The sequence below is a fragment of the Priapulus caudatus genome, unplaced genomic scaffold (assembly GCF_000485595.1).
Source record: "Priapulus caudatus unplaced genomic scaffold, Priapulus_caudatus-5.0.1 Scaffold800, whole genome shotgun sequence".
Classification (NCBI taxonomy): Eukaryota; Metazoa; Priapulida; class Priapulimorpha; order Priapulimorphida; family Priapulidae; genus Priapulus; species Priapulus caudatus.
In genome coordinates, this window is record NW_014577861.1 from 91,291 (window position 1) to 118,660 (window position 27,370).

At 43.8% G+C, this 27,370-nt stretch overlaps 2 protein-coding genes and 1 pseudogene across 2 annotated transcripts; 1 reads left to right on the forward strand and 2 right to left on the reverse strand.

Annotated features, from left to right (window-relative positions):
- Positions 1 to 74: 74 nt before the first annotated feature.
- Positions 75 to 1,499, forward strand: LOC106813616 (adhesive plaque matrix protein 2-like). The gene is made up of 2 exons (XM_014817799.1): positions 75 to 894; positions 1,435 to 1,499. Exons 1-2 carry the CDS (start codon positions 138 to 140, stop codon positions 1,497 to 1,499), a joined length of 822 nt encoding a protein of 273 aa, XP_014673285.1. The 5' UTR covers positions 75 to 137.
- A 240-nt stretch (positions 1,500 to 1,739) lies between these two features.
- LOC106813620 (chondroadherin-like) lies at positions 1,740 to 19,892 on the reverse strand. Its single transcript, XM_014817801.1, has 4 exons — positions 18,840 to 19,892; positions 18,410 to 18,526; positions 3,470 to 3,597; positions 1,740 to 2,921 (listed from the first exon to the last, which is right to left on the reverse strand). The coding sequence occupies exons 1-4, from the start codon at positions 19,707 to 19,709 to the stop codon at positions 2,621 to 2,623; spliced, it is 1,416 nt and encodes a 471-aa protein (XP_014673287.1). The 5' UTR covers positions 19,710 to 19,892; the 3' UTR covers positions 1,740 to 2,620.
- A 476-nt stretch (positions 19,893 to 20,368) lies between these two features.
- LOC106813617 lies at positions 20,369 to 22,203 on the reverse strand (annotated as a pseudogene).
- Between the last annotated feature and the right edge of the window lie 5,167 nt (positions 22,204 to 27,370).

Genomic DNA, 27,370 nt, shown 5'->3' on the forward strand with positions numbered 1-27,370 from the left:
GCGCGTGCGTGTGTAATAAGCTGCTGCTTCCTTGATTTCTTCTAGGCGCTCCTCCATTCACAGACGGCGACTGTAAGGTCGCCGGTGTTTATTGCCAGAACGGCGGCACGTGCGTAGACACCATACCTTTGTGTCACATGTGCATTTGCGAAGCCGGATGGATTGGCGATGACTGCGAAATTAAAGATTTGTGCCTGCCTAACCCGTGCAAAAACGGGGGCATTTGCACGCCGCACCCTGACAACGACGGCACGTACAAGTGTGACTGTACGGCCGGGTACACGGGCGACAATTGCGAGCAGTCCGCCTGTCTGAACTACCCCTGCGTTAACGGCGATTGCCATCTCGTACCGGAAAGCGAGACCGAAGCGACGTGCATCTGCGAAGAGGGTTGGACGGGCGACGATTGCTCCGTCAACAACCCGTGCGATCCCGACCCGTGCGAGAACGGTCAGTGTTTGGCGCGGAGCGACGCCTACACGTGTAAATGCGCCGCCGACTACGTCGGAGTAAATTGCAACGTCGAGAACCCGTGTCTACCCACCAACTCCCCGTGCGCGCACGGAAACTGCGTCCTCGACGGCGAATTTCTCAACGTGACGTGCACCTGCGACGAGGGCTACGCGGGAGAGGCGTGCGACGTGAAGGAAGCTTGCCACGACGTGCACAACCTCTGCGGCGACTTCGGAATATGCCGACAGAACGACAGCTTTCCGGACGTGTTCACGTGCGAGTGTTTCGAAGGGTACGTGGGCGCGCTGTGCAATGTCAGCGACCCTTGCAACGGCATCGACTGTAACTACGGCGTGTGTGAGGTTGCGGAGGACGACCCGAGCGAATACCTGTGCGTATCTCAGGTGGGCTACACGGGTGACCACTGCGAGACAGAACTAGGTAGGTGCGGTTCCCCCGCAGGCACTTGGAACGTTTCGATAATGAAATGCTGGTAAATGAACACGATATGTATTCACTACCAAAGTCTTATTATTTCTCTACTCTATTTCGCCTATTATCACCAAGTTTTCTTGTAAAAGCCGTTTAAATGCTACTCTGCAATACACAAGTATTATTACACAATTATTTTATTACTGAAACGTTCCAAGTGCCTGTGCATGCCCTTCTCGCGAACGGGCGTCCTCGCTGACGTCACATTTATGACCATAAAAAAATAATATTGTCGAATATATTATATTATATTTATACAATATTTTGTACACTGACCCCTACAATATTATGATCATATTTATATGAAAAAGGCTGCTACAAACAACTATAATATTATTTCTATAAACACCAACATACAATAAGATCTATTAAAATCACATAGCAAAATATGAGATAAATTGAATAGTAAAGGGCGTACACTGCAAGATATTTCGCCATATAATACGGGTAAAATAACATTGATAATATTGACTGTGTATATGTTGTCAGATCGTGCAACAAAAATTAATGCTATGCGTCTTTCATTCGCTTCACGCAAGCAGGAGTTTTGCTAAGGTCCAGTGTCAGAAATAAAATTAACATCAGTCTTAACTTTAACTTTTCCTAATAGCTTGTTAACAGAATCATGGTAAAGTAACGGTTGCGCATATGCAGTGCATAAAGGTCCGGTCTACGAGAAAAGATTAATGTTAAGACTAGTGTTAAGACTAATTTTGTTTCTGATAACGGGTCCGCGTCTATAGTAATAGGAAATGTGAGATACAGTCGAATTTTTGCGAAGATCCGGCAACATATCTGGTAAAACATCGTATATATTTACTGCAAGAGACCACATCAATCCAAACCGCATATACGTAATAGACACTCGGAAAATGCAGACGGTAAAATCAGTGCCTGAATATCGCACATGACACGTTACCATGACAACGATGCGTACAGTAGATTCCCCTACGCGTAAGCTGAGACATAACAAACGCTAAAAAATCACATTCATTTATAGCATGTTGTTCATTGAACATGAACTGAAATCGACCGATATACTTAAGTAACATGACAGACATTTCACGTGAAATAGATAACTTGATGTTTTTTTTAGTATAAACGCACTTGTTTCGTTATAACTAAAAAAAACAACTTAAACATTCGTTCTTCTGGCATTGTATGATCGTCATGTATTTTATTTATCATTGATCAAATAATCATGTGTCTCACTATTTTATGCGAACATCAAAAAAGCCGATTTTTACATTACTTTTATAGTATTATATAATTCGTTATTCCGCCTTTACCTAATCATTGCTACTTGCAACTTAACTATACAATTCACGTAACACTGTAAACATATTATGTGCTTTAAGATGATTAAAGATCCCAAATATAATTATATATTATCTATAATAATTGTGGATGAATTTATATAGTTACCCTGCAGTATAGTTAATTTCGCTTACAAATTTAATTAGAATCGCCAATAACATGCGCATGCGCGATCGACCGCGCTTAGCCTACAGGGCTGCAATTTTGAGTGAAACAGGCGTGTTCACTTACTCGCTCTCTGTGTCTCTCTAAAGCTGCTAAAATCACCCGCGCAATCTGTGCCAAGATAACCACGGATTTACAGACATATCTAGCGAACGACAGCGTCACCTGGCGGCAAATAATATCACAGGCGATTTCAGATTTCTTCCATTTCCTGAATAAGGTAGCTATCGTCAGCGGATGTCTCACTGTCGATGACAGACACATACCTTCGCGCCGCCTCGCGCTTCCTGCAACAATTCTTAAACACGTTGAAGCGTTTCATCGCATACGTGCCCACGGCCGTAGTAAGCAGAAGGACCGCGAGGATCATCACTATCGTCATCGTTGTCGTCGTCGTCGATCTAGACGTCGGTCGGCTGTGTCCGTCGCAGACGAATAGCGACGAGTTGAGGCCGACGATGAGATGATTCTGAAGTTTCGTCGGTGACGCACACCTGCTCGTAAGACCAGGGGGGTCGTTGTGTTAGAAACATCGTAAACTTAATGTTAAGACTAATAGCAAGACTTCTGTTACTGACAACGGGCCCCAGTGTTACACACGATAACTGCCATCGCCTTATGTTGTTACACGATAATTCTGATAGTATTATGTTATCCGGAGTTTCATAATATAGATCTATATTATTATGACACTCACGATGTTATCAAGAGCGTATGAAGAAATAATCCTTCTTTATAGGCTCTTGATGTTATGCGACAATTGATACCGTGTTATTTTGTTACACGACAGGAAAATCTGGCAAGATTATCGGTAACGCAACAAGGGTAGTCTATTACCACAAATAGAACGGATATTGTCTACTTTTGAATTTTGTCGGAAAAAAATATCAGGCCCTAAGCAGCCCCCTATCATCATAATCACAGTCACATAATCACACTCAACACTATTTATTATAGGTCTACATATTATAGTTCTACGACTACATATAGAACCACATAACACCAGCGGGTACAAGTAACTGCCTAGCTGTATCGCACGTACCTTACGTAGTCAATGAGTTTCTTGTCAATATATGACATTTTGGACATCCAGGCGAGACGGCAGTCGCAGTGCCATGGATTCTGCTGAAGGTCGATCAGCGATAAATTCTCCCACGGCAGCAAATCCTCCTGGGAAATTATCGATCAGGAAAAATGCAAAGCGTTACTACTCCCCGCTGGGCGAGTTTCCCAAGAAACATGTCGGCCCACACCTCACGTCAGCGCCTCACTCTAACTTTAGCGTACGGCCTACTCTTGTCTCATAAATCCCCGTTGCCCGTGTACTTCAAATTAGAGCGCCAAAACGATTAGGCGCTCTCCTTGTCACAAAAAAATAAATGACCACCAGTCAAGTGTAGTTACGCCCAGTTACACCTGTTTCAAGCCCCTCATATAAAAGTTTTCCCTTAGAAAAAACACACGGTTCCTCCTTTTTAATTCCTACGTGTCGTGCGGCTTATACTTGTACTCGCCGTTGTAGCCACATAGTTATCTACAGCAAGTAGTATCTTTACGTGATTTCTTCTAGCTACTTGTACGACTAGCACGTGATTTGTGCGCAAGTGAATAAAGATCATAAGTAGTGTTTCATTCTTCTATCTCGTGTCTAATTAACTCGCGCCGCACCGGACACATCGACACCTCGGCTGACGATTTCCTTCAAACAGGCAACGTTTACGCCAGCGCGATAGCGAACAGGTTAAGACACAACGCAAGCACAATAACACCGCAAGTAGAGATTAATTCAACACTTATACGATCACGACGTGCCTACACACAGTCGGCCATCTCCCGACGTATCTCACGAACCGTCTAGAACACCTGTACATATGTATGCGCGCACTTGGACACGTGTGTGCGTGCGCGAAACATGCTAAAGCATACTAGTTAAATATGATCGATTTTAATATATCTATTTCAAGATTAGATCATTCATGGGAACACGTCTTTACTTCGCTTGAAACGCATGCTGATTGGTGACAATATATATACCGTACGATCGAGCCATATGTACGGTATCTAATCTATTGCCGACTCTTGCAATATCCCAGCCGCACGATTCCCATGCTGCTATGTCGCCTACAGAATGGTATATTGACGGAACTTTGGCCTGTAAGACTTAACACTGCTTGGACAGGCAACCTACTGTAAGTGGTTGGATACATTGTTATACTGTTATATACCTGGCAAAAATCACGAGTAGTTGGATTCCAGTTCATTCTTTTTATTTATATTATTTTACATAATATATGAAATACATACATTATATCAGGAGCAATTAATGACAAATTCAAAATTTGCCCGTGATTATATTACATCAAGCTTAAATTGCGCTGTGAGGAATCGGCTGATTCGGTTGTGAAGGTCAATCAACGCACACAAAAGGATTACAACAGCATGATTCAGAAGATGATTGTGAGAACAGTCCAAACTTTTACGACTGTGGAGCGGTGTGTTTTTAGTTGATATATATAGTTAGGTTAGTATGCTTTAAGTGTCGAGTTCACGAAGACAGAACGCCCGTAAACTGCCTTTCATATCGCCAGCTATACTTGATGGGCAATAACCTCTTGAACAAAGTACCACACATGCACGCGCGCGCCACACGTACGTACGCACCCTCACAGCGCGACGACCCACTACACACAACGACACTACATCAACACACACACACTAGCACACACACACATCACACGCGCGCCACAGGGCAGCACGCACACGCACACGCCAGCATGCACACACCGCTCGCACGACACAGTCAGGCACACGCACAGCACATGCGCAGTGGCCACACACGATACAGACGCAGACGCACATGCCATCGCACAAGCACACACACATGACACACACACGTACGCACCGGCAGACGTCAGACGGACAAGCCCCACGCAACCACACGCCACACACGTACCAGCTGACGCAGACGCGAGACGCACACGCACATGCCGACCACACATGCCACGACACAACGGCACGCACGCACCCACACGCGCGCTGTCTCATCTCTCTCCTCTCTTCTTTTCTCGCGCCTCTCTCCTCCCCCTCTCTCTCCTCTTCTCCTTTCTCTCTAATTTTATGACCGTAAGTGCCTCACGGCTGTCCACACCTATATTTTGGTTAAAGCACGGACGACAATTCACGCCTACCTTAAAAAATTACTCGAGCGCGTGATGACTGACGTATTCATCTGCTACCTTTTATATGGGGATGACGCAAGGAGACGAGCGACGCTATGTTTGTTCATTTTGTAGAACTCCGTAAAACGCACGCCACAACTCTCGCCTCAGGATATTAATCGTGTGATGCATACAATCGTGGCATCATGATTATCCGTTGATGTTTTCACTCGTGGAATCTGCGAATGTCGTAATTAACGAAATTTATATATACAACGCATAACAACTGCGCGCTACTGGTAACTATACTGCTATCGGTTTTTGCGTGCTTTAGCGCGACTGTTCATGATATCGATTGAAAGAGAAGAGCCGCTGCTGCTGGCTCCCTGAATACGTGCCAGGAAATAATAACTCGCTGGAGACGTAAATATAACAACGGTGTGGCTAACATATGGGTGACATCGGTGCTTAATTTCCGACGACGTTGCAGTACAATGCAGTCGACATTAAGCTGCGAATTGCAGATATGTGAAGGTGAAAGTCATAGAGATGGGTGATAACTGGGAACGATAAGATTGTCGAGTCTCGATTAGACTCGGACGCGTTCGTAGGTTATTTTGTGATTCGAAAAGAATCACATGCAAATTTCGGTAAACATTGAACTGTTCAACACAAGGCTTTAAGCATTCAAGTACAGGGCTAAATTCAGTCAGAACACTATTCTATTCATATTAGTTTAGTATAAAACCATAGGCCGTAACCAATACCGTAGACAACCTATACGATTGGTATATCATCATTCAGTGTATAACTATGCATTTCGTACTGCCCTGGTGTTTACAATAAAGATTCGACTACTCCACTCATCCTATAGGTTTTAAATCATGGCTATTGTGAAACAACCCGTACGAAGCATGCGCCGCGGATTAAAAAGACCAGATACTGGTGTAACGCTTTTATTGGCTGCGATTTGTAACGGCAATTTAATACTAAATAGATAAGCCCGTTTTGTATCGGCAGAGTGGGTGGAAGTGCGCGATGCAGCGCGCCTGCCATGTGGCGACGCGTCTCGCCGACTATAGCCATCTCTACAGGCTGACATTACATACCGCCCGGAAGCGTTTTAGCAGGTCCCCAAAAATAAACGGATGATGTCGACATCCCGCAGCATGCGCTCGCGCGGGGGAGGATGAGAGTACGACTGCAGTGAGCCTGCAGCAAGGGACGGACTCACGCTCGAACGTGGATCGCTGCCGACATCAGCCGTCTGCTGTCGATGTTCGAAGTACGCATCTCGGTTGGCCCAATCTTCGTTGCGACACTACGAAAAGGTGTCAAGCCGCAGACTTGGCCGAGAAGCCAATGCGACTCTCCCTCCAATGCAGCAACGAGAAAACGCAAAATCCATGTGACCTTTATAATCGCCGAACTACTTTCCTCCGGTCTACATGCGCCACCAGCAGGGCTGTTTCTCACGGAGTAGCACACTGCGAGGCTGCGAAAATGGCGGAGTGATGATTGAGAAAACGGTGTGGTTCGTCCTCTGCTGCTGAATGAACATTGATTATCGAAAAATCTGAGAGATAACGTGAAAATAAAGATCTTTGCCGAATTTCAGTTTTGGTGAAAGTTTTGCGTGAACGCGTCAATGTAATGGCATTCTCAACGATTATTTCACACGTTGATATGGCGGATTAGAACATGCATGGCCTGCAGACTCCCAATATGACAGCTGCCATATTTTAAGTTAAACTCGTATGATTCTGAGGCAAAACACTTTTAACACTGTAACCAGGTTTAAACGCCAGATTTACGTTTACCAGAACTGCCACGTTATGGTTAGGGCCGAGTAAGAAACACTTCCTGAAAATAAATGTGTTGTGGATATGGTCGGCATACGTTGCGCCATTTTTGAAATTTTTGAGTAATTGATTACTTATAATAATAGACAGAACGATATTATTCCCACACATCTATAAGCCACACTATAATATACTTATAACACTACAAATCCTATATTGGCCTAAAAATAGTAATCCCGTACCTAACTAAATTTAAACTATGGGCAGATGGGACTTTTTTTCGTACTAAACGACGAAGTCTAATAGATCTATTAGACCTATCTCATGGTTCCATTTAAGAAGTTATATATGTCATATGGCGTGTCTGTGTGCCACTACTCGGTCTACGCGTCGTTAAGTCTGCTATAGTAAGTCGCAAACTCCAGTATTGACGTGAAACTTACCTATTATCGCCAACTCTCAGACTTAGATAATACTTGCTTCTAAACAAAAATAATAATAACAACCAGAATAACAATTATTATTCGTGTTCGTTTCATTGCCAGTGTGGCAACACCAATTGGCTAATTTCAAGTCAACATTGTGTTAAGGTCGTATAGGCGTTTTACCTTATAGAGTCGGAAAAATTAACTAATTTAATCTTGTTATTTAATTTATAAAGAATTTTTTGACATGTATTAATAGGTCGGGTTGGAATATTACTTCAAAGGTACAGAAAACTTTCTAGGTACCTTAGCACTGAAAAGAGCTGACTATTACTTGAACGTATTGAATGTGAAATGTTTTGATATCATGCAAACACCAGGAGTATATAAAACACTTATTTTATTCACCGCCCTGAAACGGTCTTAGCATAGAAATACCGATTATTAGATATCATACGAATTACACACGTCACGGTATATGCCATTTATCTATGCCCTATACGTTAAGAGCCGGATATTCATACAGTAAATTACATTTTCAGTAGATCTACTTCAGTCTGTCTGTCTGGTTTCTCTGGCTGTCCGACTTCTGTCTGTCTTCATCCTCCGTCGTCCGTCCGTGCTGTCTTGTCTGTCTGTCTGTCTGCGTCTGTCTGTCTGTCTGTCCGTCTGTCTGTCTTGTCTGTCTGTCTGTCTGTCTATCTATCGCTGCTGTAAATCAGTTATCAGTGGACTTGTAATGCATACCGCGTATGCCCTCATTTATAAATAATATATCGCTTCCATTTTGCAGTACAGGCAACACCGAGCTGGCCTTCATTTTAAAATATGTACTTTGAGTTGGGGGATTTTGAATAATTATAGAAACGTAAGGTTATATGTTGCGAGAGTATATATCACAGTTAGTCATCATAAGTAATCAACATCACCCAAGAACAGTCATTTATGGGTTTGTTATGTATTCTAAAACTTTATTCGTACTGCTTACAAGTTATCGATGATATAGAAGCAGTAGTTGTTTTATCGTAGTTGAAACATAAAAATATCAAATACTGTAGTAGATCAAGTACACCGGTCTCATATTACATAGACTTTCTTAATATTACATATAGCATGGTTTGACTGTGGACACACTTCGCGTGATATGGCTGCTTATCGTGTTCGTTGATCAGAGGTTTACACCCATTCTACTGGTCCATCACACCATTTGGCTTCTCAGACTCACGGCCTTGTCGTCTAAGATACCGACATTTCCCATTTATCAGTCCACCCGTGAACTGTTTATGTGGTTATAGTCTCAAGTAAGCACCCACCATGCATCGCTTGGCAAAAAATGTTCTGACGTTCAGTAAGGGCGTGGTTTATACCAAACCGGGAATGGGGGGGGGACAGCAGACAACTGATTATCTTCTGGGCGTAATATTCATATTAATTTTATGACATTGACTGTATTATTAGATTTCGATTAGAGTTTCGATGGCTAAGAACATAGACGAATGCAGTGAGAATACGTTAATGAATTAATATATTATTATTATTATTATTATTATTATTTATTTAATTTTAGGTTTAATGAATGATACGATTTTGTTTTTTTGTAAACACGCAGGGCAACTGGTTCCATTACCATTTCTGCTTATATTTTTACATTTATTTATAAATATATGTACCGATATTTACAGTAGAATATTTTCAGTAGATCTACCCAGTCTGTCTGTCTGTTCATCCGTCCGTTCGTCCGTCCGTCCGTCCGTCTGTCTGTCTGTCTGTCTGTCTTGTCTATTCTATCCGCTGCTGGTTATCGTTAATCAGTGACCTGTTCAATAGCATACGCCGTAACAACTTCATTTTATAAATATATAATATCTGCTTCATTTTGCAGTAAGGGTAAACGACGAGCCTGTTTATTTTAAAATATGTTACGCTTAATGTACTGTCGAATAATTAATAGAAGCGTAGTAGTTTGCGAGATATATATCAAAAGTTAGTCATCAATAATAATGCAAGCTCACCAAGACATCATTTATGGGTTTGTATTTTAATTCTAACTGTATAGTCGTAGCTCTTACAAGGTTACGTATAGTATAGAACAGTAAGTTTTTATCGTAGTTGAAACATTCAAAAATATACAATACTGATAGATTAAGTACACTCCCTTCATATTACAACTTTCTATAATCTACATATAACATGTTGATGTGACACCATTCGTAGATATTGCTGCATTATCGTGTTCGTTTGAACTGGTTACACCATTCTAACTGGTCCACGACTGACACACTCATTCGCTTCTCACGCTCACGGCTTTGTGGCCTATAGATACTACTTCCTTTATCAGTCCACCGCTGACTGTTTTTATGTGTTATAGGTCCAAAGTGATCAGCACCACCATGATCGCTTTGCCAAGACTTGTATACGTCAGTAAGGAGCGTGGTTATTGCCAAACTCGGGGGGGGGGGGACAGCAGACACTGATTCGTGGCGTGAATATCATTTTACCTTTTTATAAGCATTGACTTATAGTTTAGATTGTCGGATTAGATTCGATTTATAACATTTAGATTTCGAGGCAAGAACATAGACGAAGCAATGAAATAAACTTAATGATGTAATATATTATTATTATTATATTATTATTTAGTTATTTATTTGTTTAGTTAATGACGATACTTGTATACGCGACGCTAACAATCGCCAAGGGCATCTAGATAAGCTTACTATCAGTCCCGACGTTACCTTAAGAAAAGACTCCGACTAGACAGCAACAGTTTGTCGCATAGTTTATTGGAATGTGTCTTAAACTTTCCACTACACTTTAGACGCATGGGGCTGCGGTAGCAGATCGACGCTGCATGATCATAATATATACTATATATATATATATATATATTACACAGGCAACTGTTCCAGTTAATTTCTGCTTATATTTTTATTTTTATTTTTATTTTTGTCATTTTATTATAGAGCAATGTTTTGCGGCCCTCGCGACACGATTAAAAAAGACGACGAAAGAGGAGATTAGAAAATCACGAGATAGAAAGAAACCGTGATATTATCCGGATGTGAATAATAATAGACGCTATTCATTCCTGATATTGATTATATTGAGATATTGCATGAAAAACATTATTCTCATAAGATCGATAAGATTGACGTTACAGTAGAATGTACCAATGCATGGCATGCGTGCGTGTGTGTGTGCGTGGTTGTGGTGTGTGTGGTGTGTGTGTGTGTGTGTGTGTGTTGTGTGGTTGTGTGTGTGTGTGTATGTCTGTCTGTCTGTATGTATGTGTGTGTGTTTGTCTGTGTGTGTGTGTGTCTGTTGGTGTGTCACGTAGTGCGAGTGTGTGTGTGTGTGTGTGTGTGTGTGTGTGTTGTGTGTGTGTGTGTGTGTGTGTGTGTGTGGTGTGTGTGGTGCGTGCGCCGCGTGCGTGTGTGAGCATGATGTCGGTGCGCGGCACGTTGCATGTTGCGTGCGGTCCGTAAACAGTCGGAAAAGAACCTCACATGAGGTCCCGCGCAATCTTTCATCAATCATCTGCCAGTCTGAAGATGAACAGCCGAAAATCCCACCTCGTCACAACAAACAACGTCGTCGTATCTAAAACTCGTATCGTTCACGAATCTGTCGCTGGGCGACGGTGGCGCCGACGGTGGCTCGCACGAACCCATGCTGCGAAACCTTCGGCCGCGGCGTCCGGGCCGTAACCTGTGCTGATCAGTCAACGTCCCATCACGTCGACGGCGCCCGCTGCGATGGCGTCTGCAAGCGCGGCGGATGCAGTACGCGCAGACAGCGTCAGCGTAACTTCTCGTATGCGGCTGTTTGGTGTGTTGACACGCGGCACTGGAGGCGGTCGTCGTTGGCCGGACCTGAAGCGGGTAGCGCGCGGCCGTTCGTCTCGGCTTGGCTTTCTTCTGCGAACTAAATTTGCCTGTAAGTTAGATGACCGGTATAATTTAAGATTTTATCTTACTGTTGTCATAATATAGTCAAGAGTTCATAATAATAAGTCGAATAATAATTTTAATAGATAATGTCGAAATAATAATTTTAATATAGTAATAAGTCGGAATCAATAATAGAGATCAATAATAACTATGTCCATCTAATAATTGACAAAGGATAATGACAATGAATTTGTCATTATTAGCTCTGATATCATATTATCGAGAGCTTCAGTGGGGATATGTCACAATTATGACGGCCAGATCTCACACTCCTGTGAGGGTCGCGGGGCGCCCGGGCCCGCCCGCGCCGCCGCCCCGGCCCCCCCCCCGCCCGCTCACTACGTAAGTAACATAATACACTCACTATCCGGTCACATTATTCTCTCGATCTGTTTGCCGCACCTCCTCCCTCCTTCGCTCCTCCCTCCTCTATCCCCTCCCTCTCTTCTTCTCCCTCTCCACTCGCCTCCTCTCACCCTCCCTCACTAATATACCACCTATATATATATATACATATACCTATCACCATACCCCCTCTACTACTCCCTATATACTATCATTGAGTCTAACTGTATAATATTATATATATATGTATAACCCGCCTACTAGTATATTATAGCTTACTAAAAGCGCTTTGATCGCGGTGCAAATGAGAGCAAATGACGTAACTGACATTAGCTATAGCTGCACGCTCATCGTGATGATAAAGTCCCTCATCTGCATTTGTGATTAAAGGAAGCTTGGGAATTAAGGGACGTGGATGCTTGGTGGCACTGTGAGAAACACTCGCCCACCCCCAGGCCGGGACTGGTAATTTTTGAGCAGAACTGGATCATCGTTATAGGTTTTACCATATGTTATTGAGTAGAAATGAAACAAGTTGGAAATCAGGAATTCGGACAGGCAGTGTTTTTCAGATTCATTGGCGGTGGGTTTCAGACTCATTGGCAGTGTGTTTCAGACTCATTGGCAGTGGGTTTCAGACTCATTGGCGGTGGATTTCAGACTCATTGGCAGTGGGTTTCAGACTCATTGGCACCACAAGTACTTGGAGCGTTTCAATAAAATAACATGCTAAATAAATACTTATACATGCAAAGTCTTAATGTTTCTTTACTCTCCTTCACCTATTATTGCCGACAAGCCGTGCTGCAAATGATCCAGCCACTGCAATACACGCCCACCGCACGCACGCTGCTGCACGCTACTGGCAGTACTGCACACTAGCTTACACATAAATATAGAGTTATATTAGCTCCATATTAGAGTTATATAGAGTTATATATAACGAGTTAATATAACGAGTTAGAATGCAACGGGTTTATATACGGTTAGGATAGTACAAGTAGGTACAAGTAGGTAGTACTAGTTAGGATATTATATTACGGTTAGGAAATATAACTCTATATAAATTTATGTGAAAGTGTGCAGTACTGCCAGTAGCGTGCAGCAGCGTGCGTGCGGTGGGCGTGTGTTGCAGTGGCTGGAGCATTTGCAATAATAGGTGAAGGAGAGTAGAGAAACATTAAGACTTTGGTAGTAAATAGATTTCGTATTTATTTAGCATGATATTTTATTGAAACGCTCCAAGTGCCTGTGATTGGCAGTGGGGTTCAGACTCACAGACTCATTGGCGGGAGTACGTGGCTAAGGAACATAGTTACCAATATGATTCCGAGAACAATGAAAGCGATGATGAGCAGACCGAGGAGTGAACACAGAACTATCACCCATCCTGGAAATTCGGGTGGCTCTTCTGCGGGCTGAAATTACAAACACCTAATCGTATAGGATGCACAAAATCCTACGAACGTAATTTAATATATTTACGACAGGGGGGGCAAACGATTTACGACAGTAAATACTACAGGGGGCGAACGATTTACGACAGTGAATGTTACGCAGCCGGCTGAAAGGTGCGATAGAATATGTTTACTAGGCACTTCTAATTTTAACATATATTTTAAATTTAATTAGGGTCAGGGTTAGGGTTAGGGTTAGAGTTAGGGTTAGGGTTAGGGCACTTTTTAGGGTTTTTGCATCATTCTTTAATATATCGTAAAATATATGTTAAAATTAGAAGTGCCTAGTAAACATATCCTATCGCACCTTTCAGCCGGCTGCGAATGTTACAGGGGGCGAACGATTTACGACAGTTAATACTACAGGGGGCGAACGATTTACGACAGTGAATACTACAGGGGGCGAACGATTTACGATTTTACTTGATTTTATTCTAACTAGCAGAATATACATCATTAATGAAAAATGTCCCGAGGTTTAATGTATCGATAAACTTGCTTTGAATGACAGACGACGGGCAGCCAAAATCAGTATCCGAGCCATGCGACTATTTAATAGTTAATAATGAAATAATATTTATAAAACTGTTTGCCCGAATTTTTCTATAACATCGAAAATATCAGAAGCGGGACACTCCGGAGATGCCTGTGAGATGTGCGGAGATCAAAGGTTGGCGTGTGAGCTCACCTTATCGACTACGAACTCCATGCTCTCTACCGAGTCGTCATCAAATACGATTGGGACGTCTTGACCGTCGATATTGACTTCGTAGCTATCGCATGCTCCGGTTCCATCCGCAACACAGGTTGCCTCGGCAAAACTCTCCTGCAGGGCTGCGGGTATCTCCGCCTCCGTCAACTCAGTTTTTAGCAATACCCTGTGTTTCACGTCCAGCGGCGGCTGCGGCTGCGGTTGTTGTCGTTTCCGACGGGAACCCGCTGCCGCCACGGCACCTCCTTCTCCACTCAGCGAAGCATTACAGCTTTGATAATAATACCCACGAAAATTATTGGCGGCCAGGACACTGACGAAGTTCCATCGAGGATTTTATCTCTAACGCTATTCGATAATAGCAACATCTGAATGAATATAATTCGATTAAAATCTTTTATTTATTTAATTCTTAATTAGATTTTTATTAATTACTAGATTTTATTGCAATTTCAATACAGGATTGGCAATGATAACGTATATAACTAATGTATATCAAACATTACCTGAACTCGATGACTTCTGTGTCTTCATAGTCATCTTTAATAGGACTTTTCTCATCGCTATAGACATTATCGAACTGAAATTGTCAGAATAGCACAAGCTGACCTTTCCCGCTGCACATAACAAAATGAGAATACAAACTATATACGTATCACAGTCCCCTCGCAACATCTTAGATCTACATCTTAGTTGTTCGTTGATCACCGATATTTGCTCATCGTGGCTATACGAACCATATCTTCCAGCTCATTTTTCATTGACTTGTAGTCGTCCGTGTCCTGGTTGACGGGCGTGGTGCAGGTCTGTGCGTCCCAGGGGTATGTAGTTAGCACGACAGTGGCGGTCGCCGTCACCTCCTGTAACGCACACGCACATGCCCACGCACATGCACACACACACGCACGCACGCACACACACGCGCGCGCTCAGTCTCTCTCTCTCTCTCTTTTCTCCTCCTCGCTTTCTCCCCCTCTCTCCCTCCCCCCTCTCTCTCTCTCTCTTTCTCTCTAATTTTACCGTAAGTGCTCTTCACGCTTGCCACCTATTATTCTTGGTTAAAAGCACACGACAATCACCTACTTAAAAAATTACTCGAGCGCGTGATGACTGACGTCATTTCATCTGCTACCTTATATGGGGATGACGCAAGAACAGCGACCATGTTGTTCATTTTTAGAACCTCCGTAAAAGCGACGCCACAACTCTCGCCCGCGATATTATCGTGTGATGCAACAATCGTGCATCATGATATCCGTTGATGTTTCACTCGGTGAATCTGCGAATGTCGTATTAACGATTTATATATAAACGCATACAACTCGCGCTACTGTAAGCTACTGCTATGCGTGCGTGTTTAGCGGCGACTGGTTTCATGATATCGATTGGAAAGAGAGAGCCGCTGCTGCTGCTCCTGAAACGTGCCAGGAAAATAATACTCGCTGGAGACGAATTATAAAACGGTGTGGCTAACATATGGGAGTGACATCGCGTGCTTAATTTCGACGACGTTCAGTACAAGCAGTCACATTAACCTGCGAATTCAATGTGAATAATCATATGTGTATAACGGGAACGATAACAATACGTCTCGATAACTCCGACTGCGTTAGGTTTTGTGATTCGAAAAGAATCACATGCAAATTATTCGTAAACATTGAACTTTCAACACAGGCATTTAACATTCAATACAGGCATTTAACATTCAATACAGGCATATTCTATTCATATTATTTAGGTATAAAACCATAGGCCGTAACCATAACCGTAGGACAACCTATACGATTGGTATACATCATTCAGTGTATAACTATGCATTTCGTACTGCCCATGGTGTTTACAATAAAATTCGGCTACTCCACTCCATCCTATAGGTTTAAACATGCTATTTGAAACAACCCGTACGAAGATGCGCGCGATTAAAAGGAAACCATACTGGTGTAAGCTTATTTGCTCGATTTTAACGGCAATTAATACTAATAATAATAACCCGTTTTGTACCGGCATGGGTGGATGCGCGATGCAGCGTGCTGCATGTGCGAGCGTCTCGCCGCTATAGCCATCTCTACAGGCTGACATACGATACGCCCCGCAGCGTTTTAGCAGGTCCCAAAAATAACGGATGATGTCGACATCCCGGCAGCATGCGCTCGCGCGGGGGAGGATGAGAGACGGACTGCAGTGAGCATGCATGCAGGGACGGACTCACCTCGAACGTGATCCTCCCGACACTCAGCCCGTCTGCTGTCATGTCGAAGTAGCATCTCGGGTTGGCCATCTTCGTTGTCGACCTACGGAAGAAGGTGGTCAAGCCGAGACTGGCCGGAGAAGCCAAGCGACTCCTCCCTCCAATGCAGCAACGAGAAAACCAAACATCCATGTGACTTTATAATCGCCGGAACTACTTTCCTCCGGTCTACATGCGCCACCAGCAGGCTGTTCTCAGGAGTAGCACACTGGCGAGGCTGCAAAATGGCGGAGTGATGATTGAAAACGGTGGTTCGTCCTCGCTGCTGAATGAACATTATTATCGAAAAATCTGAAGATAACGTGAAAATAAAGATCTTTGTCGAATTTCAGTTTGGTGAAAGTTTTGCTACGCGTCATTAATGGATTCTCACGATTATTTCACGTTGTATAGCGGATGTAGAACATGCATGCTCAGACTCCCCCATATGAAGCCTGCCATATTTTAATTAAACTCGTATGATTCTGAGGCAAAAACACTTTTAAACACTGTAACCAGGTTTAAACCCAGATTTACGTTAGCCAGTAACTGCCACTTAGGTTAGCCAGTAAGAAACATCCTGAAAATAATGTGTTGTGGATATGGGTCGCATACTTGGCCATTTTTGAAATTTTTGATAATTGATTACTTATAATAATAACAACGATATATGCCCACACATATATAAGCCACACTATAATAATTATAACACTACAATCCTATATGCCTAACAATATAATCCCGTACCTAACTAAATTTAACTATGCAGATGGACTTTTTCGTACTAAACGACGAAGTCTAATAGATCTATACCTATCTCATGGTTCCATTTAAGAAAGTATATATGTCATATGGCGTGTCTAGGTGCACACTAGCCGGTCTACAGCTGTCGTTAAACTGCTATAGTAAGTCGCAACTCAGTATTACGTTAAACTACTATTAATCCCACTTCCAGATCTGAGATAATACTTGCTTCTAAAACAAAAATAATAATAACAACCGAATTAACAATTTATTATTCGTGGTTCGTTTCATTGCCGTGGGCAACACCATTGGCTAATTTCAAGTCAACCGTGTTAAGTCGTATAGCGTTTTACTCTACGCGTCGGAAAATAATCTAATTAATCTGTATTTAATTTATAAAGAATTTTTGACATGGTATTAATAGTGTCGGTTGAATGATACTGCAAAGTACAGAAACTTTCTAGTACCTAAGCACTGAAAAAGCTGACTATTCTTGAACCTATTGAATGTGAAATGTTTGATATGCATGCAAACGACCAGGAGTATATAAAACACTTATTTTTATTCACCCCTGAAACGGTCTTAGCATAGATACCGTCATTATAGATATCATACATACAACGTCACGGTATATGCCATTATCTAGGCCCTATACGTAAGACCGATATTTACAGTAGAATATTTTCACTAGATCTACTCAGTCTGTCTGTCTGTTTCTCTGGCTGTCCTTCTGTCTGTCTGTTCATCCGTCCGTCCGTCCGTCCGTCTGTCTGTCTGTCTGTCTGTCTGTCTGTCTGTCTGTCTGTCTGTCTGTCTGTCTGTCTGTCTGTCTGTCTGTCTGTCTATCTATCCGCGCTGTTCGTTTATCAGTGGACCTGTCAATGCAACCCGTATGCCCTCATTTTATTAAATATATATATCGCTTCCATTTTGCAGTAAGGTAACACGAGCTGCCTTCATTTTAAAATATGTACCTTTGATGTTATGATGGAATTGAACGTTTTAACAATCCCCATCTAGATAATGCACTCCTCTATTTATTACGTAATCCAAAGATTTTCTCACAATTATATGGAATAAACTAACATCAGCAATTTACTATATACGCAAGCTCTTCTATTACGGTACTATAGAAGGTTAGTTTGTACTGACGACAATATACCTGTAGGTAGTTCAGATTGTTACCCCGGAAATGAACTTTAGCAGAGACTGCGTCACTTCCGTTGATAAATATCCCGTCGAACGCATTGTCATCAAATCGGCGAAGGTATCGATTGTCCTAGAAAGCCATGTCAGAATGTTAGATATTTAGACATTGTACAGAAACAACGCGTGCGAAGCGACGTCGTAAAACTTGCATTTATATTTATACTATAGAGAGACTTGTAATTATTTATCTGTCATCGCGATTATGTTTTTTTATGGAATGCATTGAACGTGCAACGTGGGATCTGTAAGATGCCTATAGATCTAATAAAATAAAATATCATCACGACTAGTTTCTAGTACATATCTTATAGGATATTATAAGAACATATCTAATAAAACGTTTTCAAAAAGACACGCACGTTTAATAAATTTCGACTAGATACCTCTATGTATAACGCCTGAAGCGAGGGCAAGTTCACAAATGCCCGCGGTTTTATCGCTATCAACAGAGGCATCTTTCTGATGAAGAGGTCCGTCAACGCCCACAAGTCGCCGAAGCGTTGCGACGGGAGCTCAGCTATCGGATTCTGACTAATATCTAGCGTCTGCAGCCGCGGCAGCGCTCTCAGGTTTGGCAAGAAGTCGTCGACGCTGCTAAATGAGTTGTTGGCCAGCCAGAGGGAGCGCAGGTTCCTATTGTCCACGAAGACGTCCTCGGGGAGCTTCTCCAGCTGAAGGTGATTGATATAAAGCGACTGCAGTGTCGCTAGATTCCGGAATATTTCTGCAGGAAGTTCGCCGCCGATGTCGTTGTTACTGATGTCGAGAGTTTTCAGCGAGCTTAGTCCGTCAAAAGCGCCCGTCACGAGGTCGGTAACGCGGTTGTGGTCGAGATGCAGCTGGGTCAAGCCGTCGAGGCCGGCTAGCATGTCGACACGGACAACCGTCAACAGGTTGCGACTCAGCAACAGTAGTCTGAGCTTGGGCGAATCGGCGAAGGTGTTCGGCTCGATTTCCGCGATGGCGTTGTCCTGTAACGACAACGTCTTCATGTCGGCGAAGTTCTTAAAAGCTCCGGCTGGAATGCGAGCGATTCTGTTCGAACTGAGGTCGAACGTCGTAGTCGTACTATCCACGTCGCTAAAGTCCGGCAGCTCGGTGAGGTTGCTGTCTTTGCAGCTGATGCTTATTCCAGGCTTACACCAGCACACCTTAGCGCACGGGCCCTCGTTCGCTTGCGGTCTCAGCTCCACCACTGTCACGCAAATCGCACACAACATGGCGACTACACGTAAGCACGCTCTCGAAGCCATATTTGATAGTAGCCGAGTAGACAAACTTTCATTCTGCTCGCGTCAGTTCGCGTGCGCTCCGCTGCCTTGTCTTTGTCTCAGTGAGAGTTTGTAATAAATAAATTGCGATACAATTTGTAATTCATGAACAGTTCACGATGGCACGTATATAATATAGTAGAACGTCTGACATTGCGATTATGCGTGCACGGTAGCGATCGCAGCACGTAAACAAGGACCGACAACGAGTACAAAGGTCGGGTTCGACAAATACCGCGGTCTGCATACCATACCATGGTACATCATATATACGTGATGGTGCATGTATAGACCGCTTGCGCCAATAACTATTACTATAAATTCCAGTATTTTGAGCAATCACATGTGCATTCCTGTCTATGTATCTATGTATATATGTATATATATATATATTTGTTTATTGCCCCTTTAATACCGATAATAATCGACCGGAGAGGCATACTCGATAAATTGCGCTCTCTACGATACAATAAATAAATAAATAAATAAATAAATAAATAAATAAATATATATATATATATATATATATATATTTATTTATTTATTTATATATTGTATCGTAGAGAGCGCAATTTATCGATTATGCTTCTCCGGTCGATTATTATCGGTATTAAAGGGACAATAAACAAATTAAACCCCGCTTAAACGATGTAGGGAGATAGCGGGATTACGTACGTGGCGAATGGAGTTGAAGATTCCACCGGCGTTGACGTGTCTGTGATAGACGATGTCACTTCTGTGATAGACGATGTCACTTCTGTGATAGACGATGTCACTTCTGTGATAGACGATGTCACTTCTGTGGTCGGCGTTGTCACTTCTGTTGGAGGCATAGTGTGTATAGTAAGTACCCAACAGTAAGTAAATATCTGTGAAACTGTACAAATTTCCATTTTAATTTTTTTCGACAATATTATTTTTTTGGTCGCGGGAAAACGTCGTGGCAGCCCCCAAAATCCCATAACCGTTAGCTTTCTGAATGCGAAATCGCATCAACGAAGATTCCCCGAATTAATCCTCGATTCCATCATGCCCTTATATTCGTGATCATTTGATACTGATTCAACTTTGTCTCTTTCCGTCTTCGTTATAGTCCCCTGGACTTTGAAGACTAATATTTACGAGGTTACGAGGTTATCATACGGATAGAACGAGGAAATACTGACCGGCAACGCGCGCTTGTGGTCGGATGACGTCATAAATGTGACGTCAGCGAGGACGCCCGTTCGCGAGAGGGGCATGCACAGGCACTTGGAACGTTTCCGTAATAAAATAATTGTGTAATAATACTTGTGTATTGCAGAGCAGCAGTTGAACGGCATTTACAAGAAAACTATTGGTGATAATAGGCGAAATAGAGTAGAGAAACATTAAGACTTTGGTAGTGAATACATATCGTGTTCATTTACTAGCATTTCATTATCGAAACGTTCCAGGTGCCTTTGGGGGAACCGCACCTACCTAGTTCTGTCTCGCAGTGGTCACCCGTGTAGTCCGCCTGACATACGCACAGGTATTCGCTCAGGTCGTCTTTCGCAACCTCACACACGCCGTAGTTACAGTCGGTTCCGTTGCAAGGGTCGCTGACATTGCACAGCGCGCCCACGTACCCTACGAAACAGTTGCACGTAAACACGTCCGGAAAGCTGTCGTTCTGTCGGCATATTCCGAAGTCGCCGCAGAGGTTGTGCACGTCGCTGCAAGCTTCCTTTATGTCGCACGCCTCCCCCGCGTAGCCCTCGTCGCAGATGCACGTCACGTTGAGAAATTCGTCGTCGAGGACGCAGTTTCCGTGCGCGCACGGGGAGTTGGTGGGTAGACACGGGTTCTCGACGCTGCAATTCACTCCGACGTAGTCGGCGACGCATTGACACGTGTAGGCGCCGCCCTGCGCCAAACACTGACCGTTCTCGCACGGGTCGGGATCGCACGGGTCGTTGACGGAGCAATCGTCGCCCATCCAACCCTCGTCGCAGATGCACGTCACGTTGAGAAATTCGTCGTCGAGGACGCAGGTTCCGTGCGCGCACGGGGAGTTGGTGGGTAGACACGGGTTCTCGATGCTGCAATTCACTCCGACGTAGTTGGCGTCGCATTGACACGTGTAGGCGCCGCTCCGCGCCAAACACTGACCGTTCTCGCACGGGTCGGGATCGCACGGGTCGTTGACGGAGCAATCGTCGCCCGTCCAACCCTCGAAGCAAATGCACGTCACTCCGTTCACGCTTCCCAGTAGGAGATGGCAATCGCCGTTAACGCAGGGGTAGGTCAGACAGGCGGACAATTGCTCGCAATTGTCGCCCGTGTACCCGGGCGGACAGTCACATTGGTACGTGCCGTCGTTGTCAGGGTGCGGCGTGCAATTGCCCTCGTTTTTGCACGGGTTAGGCAGGCACGGGTCATTAATTTCGCAGTCAACGCCGATCCATCCGGCTTCGCAATTGCACTTGTGACACGGAAGAGGATGGTGAATCATGGCGCCCCAAAACAGAGGCCAAATGCTGCCTTAATGGAATGCTTGAGTCATTGGTAGCCAGCACCGGTGAATCTTGTTCCGAAGTGTTGAATGTCAACATTGTTTGACGTGCCTGTCATTGGTGGCACATGCCTTGACCAAAGAAGTCCCAACTATTCCTGTTAAAACATTTCCAGAACTATTTACAATTTGTGTTCTTCCCTATATTAGGAACACATGCAACAAAAGACGTTTTTGTTTCGCGTAGATTGTTTGCCTGTGATGTCTAGCAAGGGAGGACAGCTTAAAGGCACAAAACACGACCAGAACCGTGACTGGTAATCAATCTCCGGTGAACAATAGCAGCCAAGATTCCTGGTAAACGGAAGAACTTCCTTACGGGCTGTGATGCAAGCAAAGACAGCCCTGTTCCAAACTTCTAGCCAATCGCAATACAAGAGTTCAACCTCCTGCGCACAGAAGCTAGTGAACTCACACATGGCCACGAATTGCTGTATTTCATCTCCTATAGCTGACGCTGTCAGAGTTTGTTGCTGCATCTCAACGAAGAACAGGACACACGGCTTCCTTGTTTTATCTTTCCCATTCGATTCGCATCATGGGTTTACCAAGCGATGATTACATGCAACAGACTACTGATGTGGTGGTTATCGGGTCAATTGGCAGTGTAAGTGTTACTACGCGTGACTGAAATATTGATAGCAATTTGGTCATGGGTGCTAAACTAGCTTTACAGTTCAGTGGCCGACCTAATTGGCAGGTGAATTAGGCCAACGATAGCAATCAGTGTGGAGTCCTTCTATTCCTTCCAGCGTGCAATATCAGAATGCTGAGAGCTGTTCCAGCTTTCCGATGGAATTGGAAGAGAGAACAGCTTGGGGCTGTTTTGTGCAGGTATGCCTGCATCTCAACCGATTTTTGCTCGCACTATCCATGCCTATGCTCGCAAAGCCAGGTACGCCTCGACGACTGTGGAGCAAACCAAAGAGATAATGTTGTTTCTCGATTGTATCAGCGACATCAAGCACTGAGCCATGTGAATGAAAGCCAGGAAAGCAGTTGTTCACTTCCCAAGCGCGCGTAGACTGGAAAACATTGCCTCTTAACGCGCATGCCGGCTGGACACAGCCATGTGAAAGGGCTGCTTTATCAGGCATCACGAGCATCTGAACAACCCCATGCAAGTCGCGCTTATAGGAGAGCTCCTGAAGTTCGCATTGCCGCCAGATTTATGGGCTGTGAGATAATGTGACACGATATTCCCACTCGCGACTCCTGGCTGGATCCACTCTTCGCATTGTAGGCAGCCAAAGCTAGGCAGGAACTGTTAAAAGATGTAGATACAAAAGTCATCAGTAGCAAACCCGATGCAAGTATTGTGCAAAAGCAAATCTCGATGTGTACACAGATGTGGCTTCTGTCAGTGACACGTGTAACAGAGAATCAAGCAACCCAATCTATCAATATGAGACACTGACAGAGATCATTTAACTGTTTCTTTAGACAATAATCACATGATACCACCATTGAATAGGGGGGGGGGGCCTTTACACGGGCAGACGCTGCGTGTCTTCTATTGGCGTGCCACTGGCCGTCTTATCATGATAAATCTGATGGACACGGACGCTTAGGCGCGGCCGCGCAGGCGTACCTTCGCAAAGTATAGACAGAAATTATGAACTCGAATGTATAGATGGCATCACTTAAGTTTTATCATAATTTTTCACGTGTTCTATCCCAGTTTCTTTTGACCTAGAAAAACATTTTAATTGTTTTTGTTTAATTTGAACGATTGTAATGTTAGGATATTCTCAATGTTTTCCATCGGATGTTCCTTGACATAAAAAACAGGTATATGATAACTAGATGCCTCCGGTAACGGTGGCACGGCGTATAGCCATTTTATGGCAAAAAGAAAAATGCGTTTGTTGGCAGCAGCATTTGGGACGTTTGAGTTTTGTTTGGGCGGAAATGTTAGGATAAGATCACCAATGTTTTCTATACCGCGTTCTAATGGGGTTCATTTGATCTCAAAACATATTGTATATGATAGCCAAATCGAATTCATGGTACTTTGGACTTCCCAGCTATTTATGGGCAAAGACTGGTTTGGTGGCGGCGCAATTTTGAATTTTCAACCTTTTGCGCGATGGAAGGATTATATCTTTATGCTGAATATTTGATATGTGTTTTATTGCATTCTTTGACTCAAAACACTGGTAGTATCACACCAAGATCCATGGAATCGGCGGCACTTACAGCTGATCTATGGCAAAAACATTTTTTCTGGTCGACGCATGTTTTACATTTTTGATTTTTGGGCGGGAACGTTGGAGTGAATCCGTGGTTTGCCGCAATTTCTTGTAAATCAGTAATACTCCAAAACGGCCCTAATGCAAATTTTCATGCTGTCTTGTGCGCAGAAGCTGCACACCCGTCAGACACATATCCGCCCCACTATAAAAAAATTGTTAATGTTTCAGTCGCCGGACACGATCGCGTCTGGTGCATCAACAACCGCTGTGGTGTTAGGCCTTAGAGTCCTCTATATACACGAGAGTACAGCCCACTCAGGATTTGACCTCCCATGCTTTGTTTCCAAATGTATCACACCCGGCTGCCGCTTCTAAGTAGCAGGCGCTGTATGGATACCGCTGTACACATGGCCTGCCCGTAGTAATTAATTAGAGTAGAACTAATCGTGGCTTCAAATAAACCAAAAATTACAGAGATTATAGCTACAAGACGAATGTGCTCAGTTGTAGCCTAGATTTCTAGAAATTGTACACTCAAAGCTATCGCGGCGCCATAATGAATAGTTTAAATTGTATCACTTTCTAACGCCGCCCAACTTAGCCGTCGCGTAGTAGTAGCGCCTGTGGCGATAGCCGCCGCTAGACACTTGCTAATTAATTAAACGCACTCGCGCTTACAATAAACGTCAAGAATGCAGCAGGAGATCATAGATAAACACATAGTGATTATATGTATCGTAATTCTAAGAAAAGTAAACTCAAAAAATCGTTCGCAGCCATAGTGATAGCTACATTGTAGCACTTTCTTTAGTGTAAACACAGCAATCTAGTCACTGTAATTCAAAGATAAGATGCTGTTCTCAGCGGCATCTCTCCACATGCGCTGTCGCGAGCTGTAATATTTGGCTTTGCAGTTTCTATAAATCTAGCTGACACTAGACACTATTCTTAGCTATAATCTCTGTAAACTCTTGAGTTTATTGAAGGCACGATTAAGGTCTAATCAATTACTATCGGACCTATTGGTACCAGCGTAAAGTCCATCACAGCGGTGTACTTAGAGTCGACAGCGCTGTCTGATCATTTTGGAAAACAACAATGCCGGCAGCGATCAGCGTGACCGAAGTTTTTTTTCCGAACTCGTCATGGCGCAACTCTCTGTATATAGGGATCTCTAGGTGAGGCCCTATAGGCTAACGAGCGAGGCAGCGAAACTGCTGCTACTGCCACCGCCGCTCGTAAACTCACGCTCAGCGCTAGCTTCTGTGTTTGACACAAGTCTAGACTGTTTTTTTGCCGGTGCGCTGCGTGTGGCCAGTGCGCTAACTACTCTGCTATTCGTCCTGTGTTTGCACGCAATTTGTCGGTTGCTTTGAGGCTACTACTAATGTACCAGGCCCCGTAGCCAGCTTCTATTGGGGGGGGGGGGGGAGGGTTTTGTTTTTGCAATGTTGGCCAATTTGGCATTGGCTACGGGGCCGTGTACAGGATATTGTACCAGGCAACCGGTAACGCCCATAGTTGCTGAGCACGCGAAGGGGGGTCTGGGGTTTCTCTTTTAAAATTTTTTAAATATACAACCCTCAGATGCGTTTTTTCATTCGCGAGCAAAAGTGGGAGTCCCGACTCCCCTGGACCCCCCTGTACACGCCCCTTCTCGGGCGCGAAGCGACAGCGCGAGAGAGCCAGACGACCGAAGGCGGGGGAGGGTGTGGAGGGGGTGTTTACTGTTCACCCTCCTCGCAACGATGGAGATTTTGAATTATTGGTCAACTAAAATGGACGACCGTGAGATAAATGTCTTGCGAAAATTTTCATAAAAAATAAATTTTTTGTCTGAGGGGGAGGGCTGCGGGGGGGGGAGTTTCGTATCGACTAACGCCGCAGCCGAACCCCCGTGGCTCACGGGCCTGTGTAATATATATGAGCGATAGTGGGTGCAATTGCGTTTACTTTGTTTATTACTTGTCACGATTGTTCGCCTATGACCTTGCTGTGACCCGTGGTGTTTACACCCAAAACCATGGATGATACGTGAATAAAGCATACCCGTACGAGGTTGCCTTCAGTCTAGTTGCCATCTTATCCGGTATTTTATCCCCGCTAAGCTGCCACACTGCAACCACACTAACTAACTAACTAACTAACTAACTAACTAACTAAACTAATCAACTACATACTAACTAACTCCACATAACTAACTAACTAACTAACTAACTGAACTAAACTAAGCTAAACTACTAAGCTAACTAACTACTAACATGAACAACTAACTAAACTAACTAACTAACTAACTGAGCTAACTAACATCAACATAACAACGTAACCAACCAAAATCCAACCAACTAACTAACTAGTACTAACTAACTAGACTAACCAACAACTGACTAACTAACTGAAACTAACTAAGTTAATTAACTTAACTAAGCTAACTAACTAACATAGCGTGTAGTCGCATGTTGTTGGCCGACTTTGCGTGACAGTGGGAGGGCTGAGACCGCGAGGCGAACGAAGGCCCGTGCGCTGTGTGTAAGCCTGGAAACAACGCATCAGCTGCAAAAACAGGCAACCTCACCGAACTGCCGGACTCATACGCACGTGATTAGTAGACGACTACGATCGTTCGACCTCAGTTCAAGGAACAGAATCGCTCGCATGTCTAAAGCGCAGGCAGCTTTAAGAACTTCGCGCCGACATGAAAGACGTTGTCGTTACAGGAACAACGGCTCGATCGCGGAAAACGAGGCCGAACACCTCGCCGATTCGCGCAGAAGCTCAGACTACTACGTGCTGAGTCGCAACCTTTGATGGTTGTCCCGTGCGTCGACATGCTATGCTGGCTTTACGACGGCTTGACTCAGCTGGCACTCGACCACAAAACCTGCGTTACCCGTGACCTCGCAGACGGGCGC